Raw genomic sequence first — 14,798 nt, forward strand, 5'->3', positions numbered from 1 at the left:
GTATTGCCTAGCTGATTCCTGCCATATCCCGCAAAAGATAAAACCCTTAATCGGATCCTTCATTAGCATGAAGTGTGGAAAAAACAGCTCATGCCAGGGATTACTTAGTAAATGTAGTTAGTGGGAGAAATTATGCATTGAAGAAAATACAAAATCCCTCAAATTAATCTTTGAAATACGTGGAGTTTGACCCTCTTCTCTCTACACTGGGATAAATGAAGAATAATTCCATTTCAGTGACTTAGATACACTAGTGTAGTTGGAGAGGAAATTGAGTTTGCTTGCTTTCCTAGGATTTTAAAAGATTTACATTTTTAAGGCAGAGTTGTTTAACCTTAAAATTTGTATTTATACACTCAGAGGAATAATTATGACCCTGTGTCAGAGAGTAGAGCCCTTTGACACATGATCTCTACCTGTTTAAATCCGGACTGGAGTCTTTATGCCATCGTGTGGGTTCAATACCGGTTGGCTTAACTTTGCCACTTTAGTATTTGCAGCTTGGAAAAAGCCAAAGTGGATAATAACATATTAAGTGTTTAGTGAATCTCTGAAATAGACCTTGTTTTATGTTGTCACTTAACAATGTGAAGTTCTTCTTGCTTGAAGATTAAAATACCAAATTTGTCATTATTGTAGGCAGGCAGAGCAGAAGAATTCCTGCTGAATTTGAAAGTCCATCCTTTGATTTTTCTGGTGAACTTTCCTAACTTTCCATGTCCATTGTTCAGCTTCAGGCAATGCCTTGACATATAGGTATGGTGTCAATACATATGCGTTGACCGAAATGCTTTTATGCCTACCCTGTGGGTCTCTGTTTCTAGCAAACCCATGTCATATTTCCTTTGTAGTGATTTCTTTTCTATGTACAACTTAATTTTTTTTTTTAATAGATGGAAGACTAAGAAATTGTGTTCCATTGGTGGTCTAAGAAGTCATCAAGCCCTGTAGTGTTCAAAAACAGAAGAGACATGCTGGATTTTCTTACATTCTTTCAGTTAGTTATAACTGAGGAGGAAACCACAGGAGGCATGCTGGAATAAGCATGTATTATTTCATTCCCATTTCTGATCCGAAGGTTATTGCACTGTCGTTACCATGGACAATAGAATCGGAATGTGAATCAATGGTGAATATCTACCATTTTATGAAAGCAGGCTGTTGTTGATGGCAACTTCAGTGTGAGCCATCTTGTGTGCTTGGGGAGCTTGGGGCCTGTGCTTGTTTGAGCTAGCACACTAATCCCTGCTTCCAGATAGCCTTTGATTTGTGTAACAAAGAGGTAATCTTCTGGTGTGACTCAGTATTCACTATTCTGGTCTCAAGAGGAGAATTACATTAAACAAAAAGCATTTCCTTGCTCCTCCCCTTTCTTCTGAGCAAAGAACAACATGGTTCGCATAGAGGGAGTAGTTACTGTTTTTACAGAGTAGCACTGGAGAAGACGATCTCTCCCTGCAGTCCGTTTTTGTGGGTCTGGAGGGCATGTCTGCGAGTGCGGACTGATGGTTAGAGCACGACAATTTGGCACTGCTTGATTCTCAGAAGAGACACCAGAGAGACACCTGTATGATCAGTCATGGGTGGGTCCACGTGTGCTCTTCAGATGTGCTTGCCCCTCAGGTTCTCTCTTGCCTCTGAATGCATTGCTGTGTGTGGACTTGGGCCATGCTGTATTTCTGTCTGGAGCAGGAGGGGATGGGTCTGCAGTCCAGCTGGGTCAGGTATGAAGTCCTGTCTGCAGCAGATGGCCGAAGCGCTGCTCTTCCACAGCTGATCTTGGACAGTTTTAACGTAAGCTGTGGCCCGGCGAACCTCTACGGCTGTGATGGAAATGCACGGAGCTCAGCGTCCTTCTGCTCCATTCTTAAACCATCCTTTTGCATCACAGGATAGACTGTGATCTCACACACTTGGAAATAGCTCTGTAACTAAGTATTATCTTGTGGAAATTTTGAATGTAGCTTACGTGGAGTTTTGTAGCTGGATACATCTAGGGGAGTTGTGGGGTCAATGAGCAGCTCAGGGACTTGGGCTTGGTAAAATTACACATAAAAAGCCAAGATAGGATGTAGTTCAACTTTTCAGAAAGGCAGTGGGAATCATTTGAAGCATACAAAAATAATCAAGACATTTGGAGAAGCTTGTCTTTCCCAGTAGAGACATTAATAACCATTTTAACAGTATTATTTACCTCCTGCTGCTTCACTGGAAAGAGCAAACTTTAAGTGTAATTTCAGAATGAACCATTTTTGTCAGAGCCAGACTGATTCAAAGCCCTAAGCAAATTACTGGGTTTTGTTGTTAAAAATGCCCACGTCATAGAATGGGTGATTATTTTTGTCCCATAGTTCTCAAAACAGAAACAGAAAAGAGCCGCTGCTTCTTCATCTAAGGTGAGGTTGCAAGAAAGACAGAAGTTTGGCTGGGTTTTTGATGTTTTGTTGTTTTTTTGAATGAAACACTTTTAGATGTCACTTTATTTGGCATGCATAGAACAGAAGAGACTAATTTATTTCCGCTGGCACATGGATGACAGCTTGGTCGTACAGCAGATGCCCTCTGATGCTTAACTTGCACTCTTTCCTGTATCCTTTGGGATACAGGATCCTTTATCACTTCGTGCTGGATACCAATTAGTTTTAACAAGGATGCACAGAGACTTCCACAGAGTGCCAGAGGGAAGTATTTCAGGGATTTAAGAGTAATGCTTCTGATACTTAGCCACTTTGGAGGTGATCATCTGAAGCATGAGAGAATATTTCAGAGAGACCTAATGTCCAAGGAGGGGATTTCTGCACAGAAGAGAGGAAAGAAGCAGTAACAAGAGGAATGTCTTGGATGGGAAGAGCAGGTGAACTATAGGAAAGGGATTTTTTTTTGCAAATGCTTGTCTGAAAGTCCCAAAATAAAAATGAAAAATTCCCAGCTCTAATTCTGATTGGATTTTTCAGCCCTTTTTTCTTCCTGGAATGCTTTGATTTGTACTTACATCCTTTGCTGCTTAGGCATTTTCAAGCATAAATACAGATTTGTGAAGCTGATTTACAGCACTCAAAATCACCTCTTAACTGCTAGCTAGCTTCTGCTAGCTAGATTTCTTCAGAATAGAACGGCAATTTTTTATGAAAAGGAAATGAAAATATTCTCTCTAGAAGCTATTCAAAAGACTGTGCTCCTTCTGGAAAGTGCTAACTGTTCGTATGGGTTAATTTTTTAAGGTATCATCCATAAAATTTGATTTATGAAAGTCAGTTCTCCCATGACAGGTGAGGAAAGAGGAGGCTGTGATTTCTTTTGGTTTTATTTTTTGTTTGGGGTTTTTTCCATTTGCCTGGAAAGCAGGAAGTTGTTTTCATTAATAAGACAAAAGTCAGAGATTCCTAGCACCTAATTCACAGAACAAACAGAGCTGGTCCACTATCTACCAAAGGAAAGACTGATACTGCCAGAATCTCTGAACTCCAGAAAATATACCTCAATAGCAGAGGTTTGCTCCAGAAGCAGAGCACACCTGACTGTGTAAGGAGGAAGGCACTTGGAGGGTGTTTATGGTCGTACTGTTCTTTATACATCCACAGCTGCATCAGATGGTACAGAGTGGCTGTACTGAGGGGTGGAAATGAGAGGCTGACTTCCAGTCTGCAAGGGAAAGTGTGGCCGTTAGGAAAATTTCTAAACAGTGAAATTAATGAATTGAGAGCTTTTTTGGCTGGGTTGCAGTGTTAGTATTACGTATTTCCTGAACTTTACATCAGGAGGTATGTTTTTCAGCACTAGTGTCTTCAAGTGCAATTTCAAGTAGTAATCTGATCAATCAACACTTCACTTTATCAGCACCTGTTGATTAGTCACTCCTCTGTTTCTCACTTCATCCTTGTGAAATAAATAGTTATGGTGGTTTCCTGAAGAATAGAATTCAAAGCAGAGAGAGATAAGACTCAGACTTATCCAAGCAATCTGAAGCTCTCAGGTGAGAAGTGCCTTTTCCCTATGCATTTTCCCTGCCTCTGAAGACATCTCCTGAATCTCTTTAAGGCTTGTGCATGTAGATGCACAGTTAAAAATATTAAATGGGATATAAAGGAGTGCAAAAGTTTCAGGGAGCAGTTGCTTTGATTAATTGCTTCATTGTGGTTCATACATTTTAGCAAGTACAGCGTGGAGATCATATATAATCATAATGTGTAAATCACGGGCAGGGGTTTTTGCTAGCTTGTGTTAGCTTGTTCCTAAGAATCGGTATGCATTAAACTTTGGTGTAGTTTTGAATGGCAAGGATTTTTTCTCAACTAATTTTTTTACACCTCTCAATTCAAGAATGACTTCATGAGATCAGCACAGATTTGATCAGTAAAATCCTGGTGTGTCTTCTGGGAATGTGTTTCTTTTCAAGAAGATTAATCATGGACTTAATATCAGTCCCCAGACAATCACTGGAGAGACCTCCTCAAAGTTTGGTGGTCTTTAGTTCACCCCTGTAAGAACTCTATAGCACTTTTAGTGGACAATGCTCCTGCCCTAAATGACACTGGATGTATGAGGTAGAAAAAATAATGTAAAAAAAAACAAAGTAACATACCTAAAAAATTTTGCTAGCTGTGAAAGGTGGATATCCTGAACTCGTTCCTGTCATGTTTTCTTTTGCTCAACAGCCTGTCCACCAGGAACATACAAGCCTGAAGGTTCACCAGGTGGAATCAGCACTTGTACCTCATGTCCCGATGAGAATCATACTTCTCCACCGGGAAGTACCTCCACTGAGGATTGTACATGCCGGGAGGGCTATCGTGCTGTGGGACAAACCTGTGAAGGTAAGTGTTTCCATCCAAGAACAGAATACCCCTGGAACACACAATGCAGTGCTGGGACAATTTTGTTATTTGTGTTTGCACTGCAAAGGACATGTCAAATTGCATACAAGATTTTCTGTGTCATTCCAAAACAACAAAAGTATCAAGATGCAAGTCAAGTTGGAAATGAAAAAAATTGTTTTTCTTCAGTAGCCTATTCCATTCCAGTTAGCATCATAACTCTGTTGTGGTTGTTTAATTATTTAGTTGTTCACTGCCCTGAACTGAAGCCCCCTGAAAACGGTTACTTTGTCCAGAATGTCTGCAACAATTACTTTAATGCCGCCTGCGGGATCCGATGCAAAGCAGGATTTGATCTCATGGGAAGCAGCATCCGGCTTTGTCAGCCAAATGGCCAATGGTCTGGATCAGAGGCTACTTGCAGAGGTATGGACGTTGTGTGTTCAAAAAGTCTTTTTCTGTTGGATTAGTTTGTTGTTAGCAGTGGTCTTCTCAGCTGTCTATATAGTTGGGCATGCAAATCTGACCCTGTTAGCTTTTGGGTGACAGAATGTTCCAAGGGTAAACACCCTCTCCAATCATTCCATTTCCCTCCGTGCTAAAATGGAAGAAGGACATCTACAATAGAAAATGCAGAGCCATATTTACTAGGCAGACAGTCTTTGGCAAGTGAATCTACACTCTCCTGCCTTAAACCTCTCTCCACGTAATTTCTATGAATTTCGTACCTACATTATGTAAATCCAGTGACCCTACAAAGTAGTCAAATATATAACAAGATCTGGCCACGTGGGTGTTTTAGAATCCACGTGGCATAGACAGGCATTGCTGCTGGGAAACATTAACCATGGAAGAATTCCATTTTGCTTTCTTATGGTTCCTTCTTATGAAAAATAGGAAAGCTTGGGCCTTGAGCATAGTCTTCAGAAGAATTTTGAGTGGAGTTTCACTAGGGAACAACTAGCAGTGTCCTAGAAGCTCACTGTAAGAGAATGTCAGCTGGAAAAGAAATAAGCAGAAGGTTTGAAAGGAAAGAGACGTGGAAGAGAACATCCTGAAAAACATTTTTTGGAGCCCTTACAAGTACATATGAACACAGTTTTGCTTTTTTATCACTTGTGTCTGCCTGATGTTGGGTTCTTGATGATTTAGAAGGGAGTTGCATCCCCATGTAGTCCTGTCTGGTATGTCTTACAAGGAGGGCCTGAAAAAACAGGTAGCAGCCCTCAATCTCCTCAACAGCCACAGGTTGTTCAACATGTTTAGCTTGAGTTGAATGCACTTGACATTAGTATGCTGCACTGGAAGCTAGTAAATAAGAAGTCATCAGCTCCTTCTGTAACTGTTGCCCTGGCTTTGAGTTCAGGGAAAGAGGCAGGATAGATCCTTGGAGGCATTTATGCCTCTACATTTATGCCACTACAGCAAACACTGCAGCCCTTAAAGAAACAGCAAGTCATGGTTCTGAAAGGAGGGATCTGAACTAGAGATCAGTTCCTTGGGGCATTCTTATATAACAGTTCATTTGTGCTCACATTGCAGGACTCTTCCTCAGGTAATCCTGGAAAACTTAGTCATCTTTTATAGCTTCCAGTGACAGGCAGAAGGAAGGAGAAGCTTCCAGTAGCAAATAAATTGCTGGCCAGTGCCATGAGGGTATCTTGAGAAGGTAGACTTAGAGCTGTTGACTTTCCAGTAGTCAAAACGTAGACTGAAGATGTATGCTACTTCAGGTAGACTGGGATACTGTGAAAGAGCACGTGCCTGTCAAATCTTCTGTCACACGGTAGCCTCCAGTGCAAAAAATGTGGGAAAGCTACAGTCAGCTGCAAAGAAAGTGTCCTTCATCTTTTATAGAGAAGTGGAAGATTCTAGTACTTGGAAAACTTTCCTGAGCATTTAAAAATATTCATCTATTGGGTGTCGGTGCGTGATCTTCCTTTAAGGGGAATTCATCTGGAAGGTTGGGGAAGAAAAAAGTCTGCCTTGAGATGTTGTCTTGATGTTGAGTTAATATCCTTTGAAGCATTGAAAGGATATATTTTTGCTTTTCTTGTGCCATTCTCCATCATATTGAAGACTTCCAATTAAAAAAAAAAAAAAATCCTACCTTTACATGTGCTAGATCAGCTAGTCTCAATTCACTCCGACTATGAAAGGGAGCAAGATCAAAGGCACAGTTTATAGCTGTCTTGTTAATCCCAGGAGTATTTTATCACATAAATTAGGAAGGGAGAGTGAAGGAAAATCCCTTGGCACTGCTTTGGATTTTGACATTAAACACTCCTCAGTTGTTCTGCTAGCTAAAATCTGCTGTGCTATTGGAAAGTGATTAATGCAGTCATGTCATGCAATTAACAGTGACCCATGAAAAAACCAACTACAAAGTGTGTATTTAATCCAGAAAAATGTATTAGGAGAAAACCCAGAGCAAGCAGAAGATACTGTTGTTTTCACTGGCTTTAGGGAAATATTTCTTGGTCATGGAAAATGCCTTATTGACAAGAGGACGGTTTTGTGATTAATGCATGGAATTATAACCAGGATAAAATGGGGTTAGTTACAGGTTTGTGCCAGAGCCACACTGAGACACTGAGTAAGCATGAACATTGAAATGCCGAGGAGGCAGGAGCACTTTAGCCATGCAGTCATTCCAGAAGAGGTGGCTAGATTTACGAGTAGTGAAACGGGGTGCCTTCTCTGCAGGCACATTAACACTGCTGAGAGCCTCCTCAGTGCTCTTAATTTATTCAGGCTTCCTCAATAATGCAGTTTGATAGCATTTGCTTCCTTTTACCACAGATTGGATATTAAAGGCTTCCACAGAAACTTTAAAAGAGAAAGCCTATTCTCTTCTGTATAACGATGTGTGATTCAGCTGTAAAAATGTCTTTCTTACTCACTGTGCTACAGCTAAGGTATAGCGTATCAGGAAGTTGCTCTGAAGCTCAGAGTGCCTCTTGCAAGATGGAGGTTTCAAGAATTTTTTTATGCTCTTAAATGCACTTCCTAGAGGATGCCTGTGTATATGCAGTCACAAGAGGAATAGTACTTTCAGGGAATAAATGTGAGACAATGGTAATGCAAAGATATATCAGGTGCATCTGAATGGCTCCCCTTCCCTTCCCTTCCCTTCCCTTCCCTTCCCTTCCCTTCCCTTCCCTTCCCTTCCCTTCCCTTCCCTTCCCTTCCCTTCCCTTCCCTTCCCTTCCCTTCCCTTCCCTTCCCTTCCCTTCTTTCCCCTTCCCTTCCCTTCCCTTCCCTTCCCTTCCCTTCCCTTCCCTTCCCTTCCCTTCCCTTCCCTTCCCTTCCCTTCCCTTCCCTTCCCTTCCCTTCCCTTCTTTCCCCTTCCCTTCCCTTCCCTTCCCTTCCCTTCCCTTCCCTTCCCTTCCCTTCCCTTCCCTTCCCTTCCCTTCCCTTCCCTTCCCTTCCCTTCCCTTCCCTTCCCTTCCCTTCCCTTCCCTTCCCTTCCCTTCCCTTCCCTTCCCTTCCCTTCCCTTCCCTTCTTTCCCCTTCCCTTCCCTTCCCCCTTCCCTTCCCTTCCCTTCCTTCCCCTTCCCTTCCTTCCCCTTCCCTTCCCTTCCCCCTTCCCTTCCCTTCCCCCTTCCCTTCCCTTCCTTCCCCTTCCCTTCCCTCTTCCCTTCCCTTCCCCCTTCCCTTCCCTTCCCTTCCCTTCCCTTCCCTTCCCTTCCCTTCTTTCCCCTTCCCTTCCCTTCCCTTCCCTTCCCTTCCCTTCCCTTCCCTTCCCTTCCCTTCCCTTCCCTTCCCTTCCCTTCCCTTCCCTTCCCTTCCCTTCCCTTCTTTCCCCTTCCCTTCCCTTCCCCCTTCCCTTCCCTTCCCTTCCTTCCCCTTCCCTTCCTTCCCCTTCCCTTCCCTTCCCCCTTCCCTTCCCTTCCCCCTTCCCTTCCCTTCCTTCCCCTTCCCTTCCCTCTTCCCTTCCCTTCCCCCTTCCCTTCCCTTCCCTTCCTTCCCCTTCCCTTCCCTCTTCCCTTCCCTTCCCCCCTTCCCTTTCCCCTTCCCTTCCCCCTTCCCTTCCCTTCCCTTCCCCTCTTCCCTTCCCTCTTCCCTTCCTTCTTCCTTTCCTTCTCCCCTCCCCTCCCCCCTTTCTTTCCTTTCCAATATACATAGATTTTGCTGCAGACTTTTTTTTCTGCTCAGGTGCTTCTGTATCTGTTTTCAGAAAATACATTATTTAACATGTGTTTTTTGTGGCTTTGAGGGGCTTGTAATTATGCAGCTGGCTCTCATTTGAAGGAGCACTCAGGGTATCTGCCCATTTATTAGTTTGAAGGTGTATAGTGATGTGTTCAGTCCATGTGTCCACTCCTAGGCGTGTCCTGTCTCATCAGTGTGCAAAGTAAACAGCCACTAGGAAAAGGCAAGAAAGTTGACAGGTTGGCTTACTCTCAAGTGTGTTTAGAGAGGAGCTCATGGTTTGTCTCCTACCTGGCAGCAGCATGGATGGGTTAGTTGGTAAAATCAGCATTCCAAATGACAGTGGAGAAGTTGTCCCAGTCTCTGAAGCCACCCATCACCAGAGCTTGCCCTCCTGCCAGCAAAGTCGGCAGAGGGTATGGAAAACAATCCAGGGAGAACAGTTTAGGGAACTGCAGTCTTCTTGATTATATTTTTGAGCAGTCACACTTGTGTGCCCTTGTGTGTTTTTCTCCCCCTAATTACTATTGAACATACTGAGCAGTATCTGCCAGCTTCAGCTGAGAGCAGGGTTTTCAGCCGTATGAGTTTTCCACTGGTTTTGGAAAATCAGTAGCCGGTTATTGAAGAGAAGCATGGATTATTGAAGGAAAAGGTGCACTGGGACCACAGCAGGCTTTTACGCATTTGGGCTTGCTATCACCTGGTTGTCATACATGTATCATCTTCACATAGTCATGGCCAGACAGAAGGTATGTACAGCTTAGCCTATTCTAAGGTCCGGTACTGTGTATGTAGCCCAGAGTATTGTCCAGAGGGGAGCAAGGGGACAAATGCAGAAGTGCAAGGTACTGTCTGAAGAGGAGGAGAGCTGGAGGCAGTGCAGGAACAGGTCTTAGTAGAAAAGCTTGAGCTTATGACACTGAAACAAAGACCATAAACCCAGGCCATACCAGTGCTACTACTTTTTTCTGATTACTATCATTCAGCTGTTTTGGGATCAGTCTTAATTACAGTGTAGCTTTGTGTTAAATTGCAGCATAAGGATTCAGTGTCAAAACCGTAAGACAATCTAAGGATCACGCTCCATGCCCCACTTTCCTTCCTGGATACACATCCTGCACAGGACTGCGTTCACCTTGGCATCACGCTGCTTGCAGTGTTTGTGAGACATGGCAGGAGAAAGGCCTCTGTGCTGAGCATCCGGGACTGCCTCCATGGGGAGCCCTGCACCTGAAAGGGTCTCTTTTGTCTCAGCAACAGCCCAATTTGTTCCTTTTCATCTCTTATGGTCCTGTTGTCTATGAATGCCTTGTATTCCTTTGTTCCTCTCTCTTTCCCACCGGGATGAGTGTCTGCTGTTCGGATTTGTAGAGGCTTACACATGTCTGTGTCTACATCAGTATGCTCCAGAGCGCCTGAGAACGTTCCTGGGCACCGGGGCACTGTCATCTGCCCTGTTCATAAGTTCTTAGCCTCTTCCCTGGTGTGTGCTCAGCCCGTACCAGACTGCCAGTTGGAAATCCCCCAAAATACTCTCAGGCATGGCTGGGGGATTAGAAACTTCCAGAGACGCACGCTTTTCCACAGGATTCCATTTGCCTGCAGCTGTCCTGTTTTGAAGGTTGATAGACTTTACTAGCACAGGCCACGCGCTGTGTGCCAGGTGCCTGCAATGGCTAGGAACATTTCTGAGCACAGTTAGTTTGCTCACCTGGACCTCTAGCAGAACTGGGTGAGCTTGGAAGTGTGTGCACACCCTCATACATGCAATGTAAGACTGTTTCAAGAAGAGGAAGGCATCAAGCCTTTGAAGAAAATCAGCCCTGTTCCAGCCCTATTCCCTAGATTTGTACAAACTAGTGTAACTAGTGTACAAGCCCCTACCTGTCCCACCCCTGAAAACCTGGGCAAACTAGTGTAACTCCGCTGATTCTCAGTGAACTGGTGTATTTTTCCCTTTGCAGTTCGAACATGTCCTAAACTTCAGGCTCCTGAAAACGGACACATAAATTGTTCAACGGCTGATATCTCCTATAAGACAGTATGTTTTGTGACCTGCAATGAGGGCTATGAAATAGAAGGAAATGCCAAACTCACCTGCCAGGGAACCTCACAGTGGGATTCGACGGAGCCAAAGTGTGTGGGTAGGTATCTTTTCGTACTCTGTCCGTCTGTTCATGTCAGAGTGCAGCCTTTCCTGACATGCTGTCACGAGTGAGAAACTCTCCCTATTTTGGTACCTGGTGAAGCTAAGATAGGAATGAGGATTTGGCTATGAATGTTTTATACAGGTCTTAAAAGTTGGGGAGGGGCAAATGAATTTGTAAATGGAGAAAGAACAACCTGTGTGTCAGCACAGACAGCTGATAACCGAAAGGTTGTTGCATCTGGTGAGTGTTAAGACACTGTCACACACTGCGTTGTAGGAAACCTGCAAGCTGTACGTCTATACCACGGATTAATGTGAACAAGCAGGCATTTGAGTTACCATCTTAAAGCTGAATATGACCTAAGGACTAAGGTATGGTAGCCAGGCACTGTGAGTGCTGAGTAGAGGTGTGACAGTTGTCACTTTTGTGGAACTCCCAGCAGGAAGTAAGAGTTTAGGCAAGTTGGGGACCAAGCACCTCTAAGGCAGGATTCAGAGGTCACACCAGCAGTGCAGGGATAGGTAAGCATATACTGCTGTTCCAGAAGTAACGGATTGTACATTTCAGAAGTACCCATTTAGGACTAGTGACAGGTATTAAATTAACTTAGAAAGGTAAGAGGAAGAAATACAGTTGAAACACTTCCAAGGGTAGACTGCAAAAAAAAAAAAGTCCAGCAATTCAGATGCTGATCCAGTGCTGACGAAAGTCACGGTGAAGTATATGTAACCTGGGTCCAGTAAATGTGATGCCGGTAAGATGACTTGGCTCGAATCTGTGACTATTTTTTACTGTTTTATTGCAGGCTTAAAAATGTGGACTTTGTGTGAGACAAGAATAAACTTATAACTGTAGATGTGTTCTCTAAAATGATGAAAATAATCCACAAGTACTAATTTATCAAGAGAATTTGTTAAGAGATCCTAATCTTTCTTCTGTTGGAGTCAGTGGAAAAACTTCAATTAACTTCAAAAGGAAGGGACCCTGAAATCCTGTTGGAAGATTATAATTGGAAGATTAACTGTATTCATCAGATGAATTCATCCTTCCTAGCTTAGCATTTTGATTATTAAAATCCAGCTCTACTCTGTATCAGAAGATGTCTTCGCACCATGCAATATTGCTTCCATTCCTGGATTACTCATGGCAATAGCTTATTTTTGCTGAGTCTGAAAATCTAGTATAAAAATTACCTCTGATTGTCACAGAAGGAAGAGTGTTAGCTGGAAAATGTCTCTGCTGTTTCTTCTTGTGACCGGTGTTTAGAACAAGCTTGCTGAGACTCTTGTTCAATACAGATGTGTGGAGTTTTATTCAGGGAAGGATGCACATCAGAAGACTAATTATCATATCCTCCTCAAAAACTACCCTTTGTACTCATTTTGTGAATGTTCATCATTATCATGGAGGTATTCTCTGTTTATTTTTAGTCAGAACAGCTCCTAACTATTATTTGTCATCTGCTGCATAAAAGATACCAGAAATCCTGCTGTATTTAGGCATCACTAATTGATGATTTATTCATTTCCTACCCTTCTGTTAGAAAACAAAGTGGAATCACGTTCAGTTTCTTACCTTGAAACAGATTTCTTGGACCTCGGGGTACTCTCCTAGCTCTTTTTATGAACGCTTTTCAGTTTGGATGCCCATCAGCACAAAGTTCACCATATTTAAAAGTTAGCTCACTGAGACTGTACAACAACGAGCTGTAACCATTATTGACACTGTACCATAACATAGCCTGGGTTGTTTACAGTCACTTCTGTGAGGTCTGTTGTCATATGCATCTTTTTCCAAGAGACTGGAAGTTTATGCAAGTTTGGCTGTTACATATGTTTTAAATTTTGAAGTTTTTCATGAAAGATACTGTTAGCAATGAGTTACTTTTGCGTAGGTTACTTATATTATAGATGGCTTAAAGCAAAATATCTGCTGAAAAGGGAAGCTTTGTCATTTGTCCAATTTGAAAAAAAAAATTCCACAGCGATGTTCCTGTGTTTCCTTCCCCGTTGGTGAAAGATTAATATCTAGCACGTTAAAATTAACGAATTTTGCAAGATACTGTTCTCCTTGTTTTGTTCCAGCTTTAGTGAAAAAAGGTAAAAATACAGATGGCATCCAGGGTGTTGATGCCACCTAGTGTTGAAAGAATTACTACTCCACACTTCCACTTGCAGTTGGCCAATTCTTTCCCTTAAACATTGTGTTTGCAAAGGGATTGAAGGAAAGAGGCATGATTTGCTTGGTAATCTTTTCTTTTATTACAATACTGAAGTTTCTCTTGATGTTAAGAATTATAATACAGTGTTATGGTTCATCACAGCCAGTTGCAGACGCAAGCAGATTCTTGTCTCTCTGTAGAAGTACTTTTTTGCTCTCTGTTAAATCCCTATCCATATGACTAATATCATGGATATCACTCTGCTCCTCAGGAGTCCAGACTTCATGGGTCAGCTTGATCAAATTCTGGAATTGAGCACAATTGAAAAAAGCTAAACAACACTATTACTTTTTTTTTCCCCCCTGCTAAAAACCTGTCCCGCTTAGAAGACACCTAGATATACCAAAGGTTATCCTGAAGGTTTGTCAGATATTTCATGATTGAGCTCTACTAGGATTTTTCTAGTATTGTTGGAAGCGTCTCAACCAGGAGGGCTGTTACTGCTTCCCAAAGAGCTGCAGTTTTCTAGTTTTTTTGCTTACACCTTTCACAGCCTTTCCTCTACTTGTTCCCTTAGTAGTATGCATTTTAATGCTTTTAGCTTGTCTTTTCAAACATCATTTTTTCCAATTTCTGATCTTTTTGCTATTTGTCACTTACCTTCCTGTGGTGAGCAACCAAACCTTAGGGGTTTTTTTTTCTGATGGAGCTGTTCTACATTGCATAGTCAGCAGTGTCTGCCTGAAGTGAACAAATGTGTTAACACTTGTGATCTTTGCATCCTGTTGAAATGATGCAGTTATTAATTGCTTGGACTTTAAACAGAATTTCAGTATTGAGAGTTTAAAGTGCAAGAAGTACTTAGAACGCTTAGACTCTTTAAATTTTGATTCATGCAGAAGAACTGCATATTTTGGGAGACAAGAGGAAAGGGATGTGAAGCATTCTGAATGTGAATCACTTCTGTGTCATTAAACCATTGCTAAGAGATAAACAGAGCTTTCTCTTCTGTAGCTGGGTTGTGTTGTTCTTTGTGTGCCCCTTGTGTGAAGTCCTGTCTGGTTTCCTCACTGGCTAGCTAAGGAGTTACAAGTCTTCTCATTGGCTATAAATAATTAAGCGGTTTTCTTTGTGTTTGTCTATTATCTGTAATAAGAAACAACTGAAAGTCTAGAGAACTGCATTTGTGGGATACCCCTTTTTGCCCTGTTTAACACCTCCATGTTTGAAGTAAAAATAACATTCCTTGGCTCACAAGGTGAAAACAACAGCTCAAAAATGAAACACAGCTTTTGTGACGATTGAACCTGGTTACTCACATTGTGGTTTTTGGAAGTTTAGACTTTGATGCAAATAGTCTTTATAATTTGCAGTGAATTCTAGTAATAAAATAGTTCAAAACTTCCATTTTAAGCCTTTAAGCAACCATCAGCTGCCACTTATGGTCACCCCAGGTCTTTGCATCTGAGTTTGAACACAGGCAAGACCAAGACCAATTTCATTCGGTTTGAAATG

At 42.3% G+C, this 14,798-nt stretch overlaps 1 protein-coding gene across 1 annotated transcript in view; it reads left to right on the forward strand.

The window, feature by feature from the left end:
* The window catches only part of SVEP1 (sushi, von Willebrand factor type A, EGF and pentraxin domain containing 1), a gene marked incomplete at both ends in the record, with an annotated part of 137,495 nt that overhangs the window by 40,093 nt on the left and 82,604 nt on the right, over nucleotides 1-14,798 (forward strand). Inside the window, 3 exons of the mRNA XM_082012906.1 lie at nucleotides 4,656-4,814; nucleotides 5,061-5,240; nucleotides 10,937-11,116. Of these exons, the coding sequence (XP_081869032.1) occupies nucleotides 4,656-4,814; nucleotides 5,061-5,240; nucleotides 10,937-11,116 (519 nt within the window). The remainder of the gene's footprint in view (nucleotides 1-4,655; nucleotides 4,815-5,060; nucleotides 5,241-10,936; nucleotides 11,117-14,798) is intronic.

The sequence above is a fragment of the Phaethon aethereus genome (assembly GCF_964289735.1).
Source record: "Phaethon aethereus genome assembly, chromosome: Z".
NCBI classification, from domain to species: Eukaryota; Metazoa; Chordata; class Aves; order Phaethontiformes; family Phaethontidae; genus Phaethon; species Phaethon aethereus.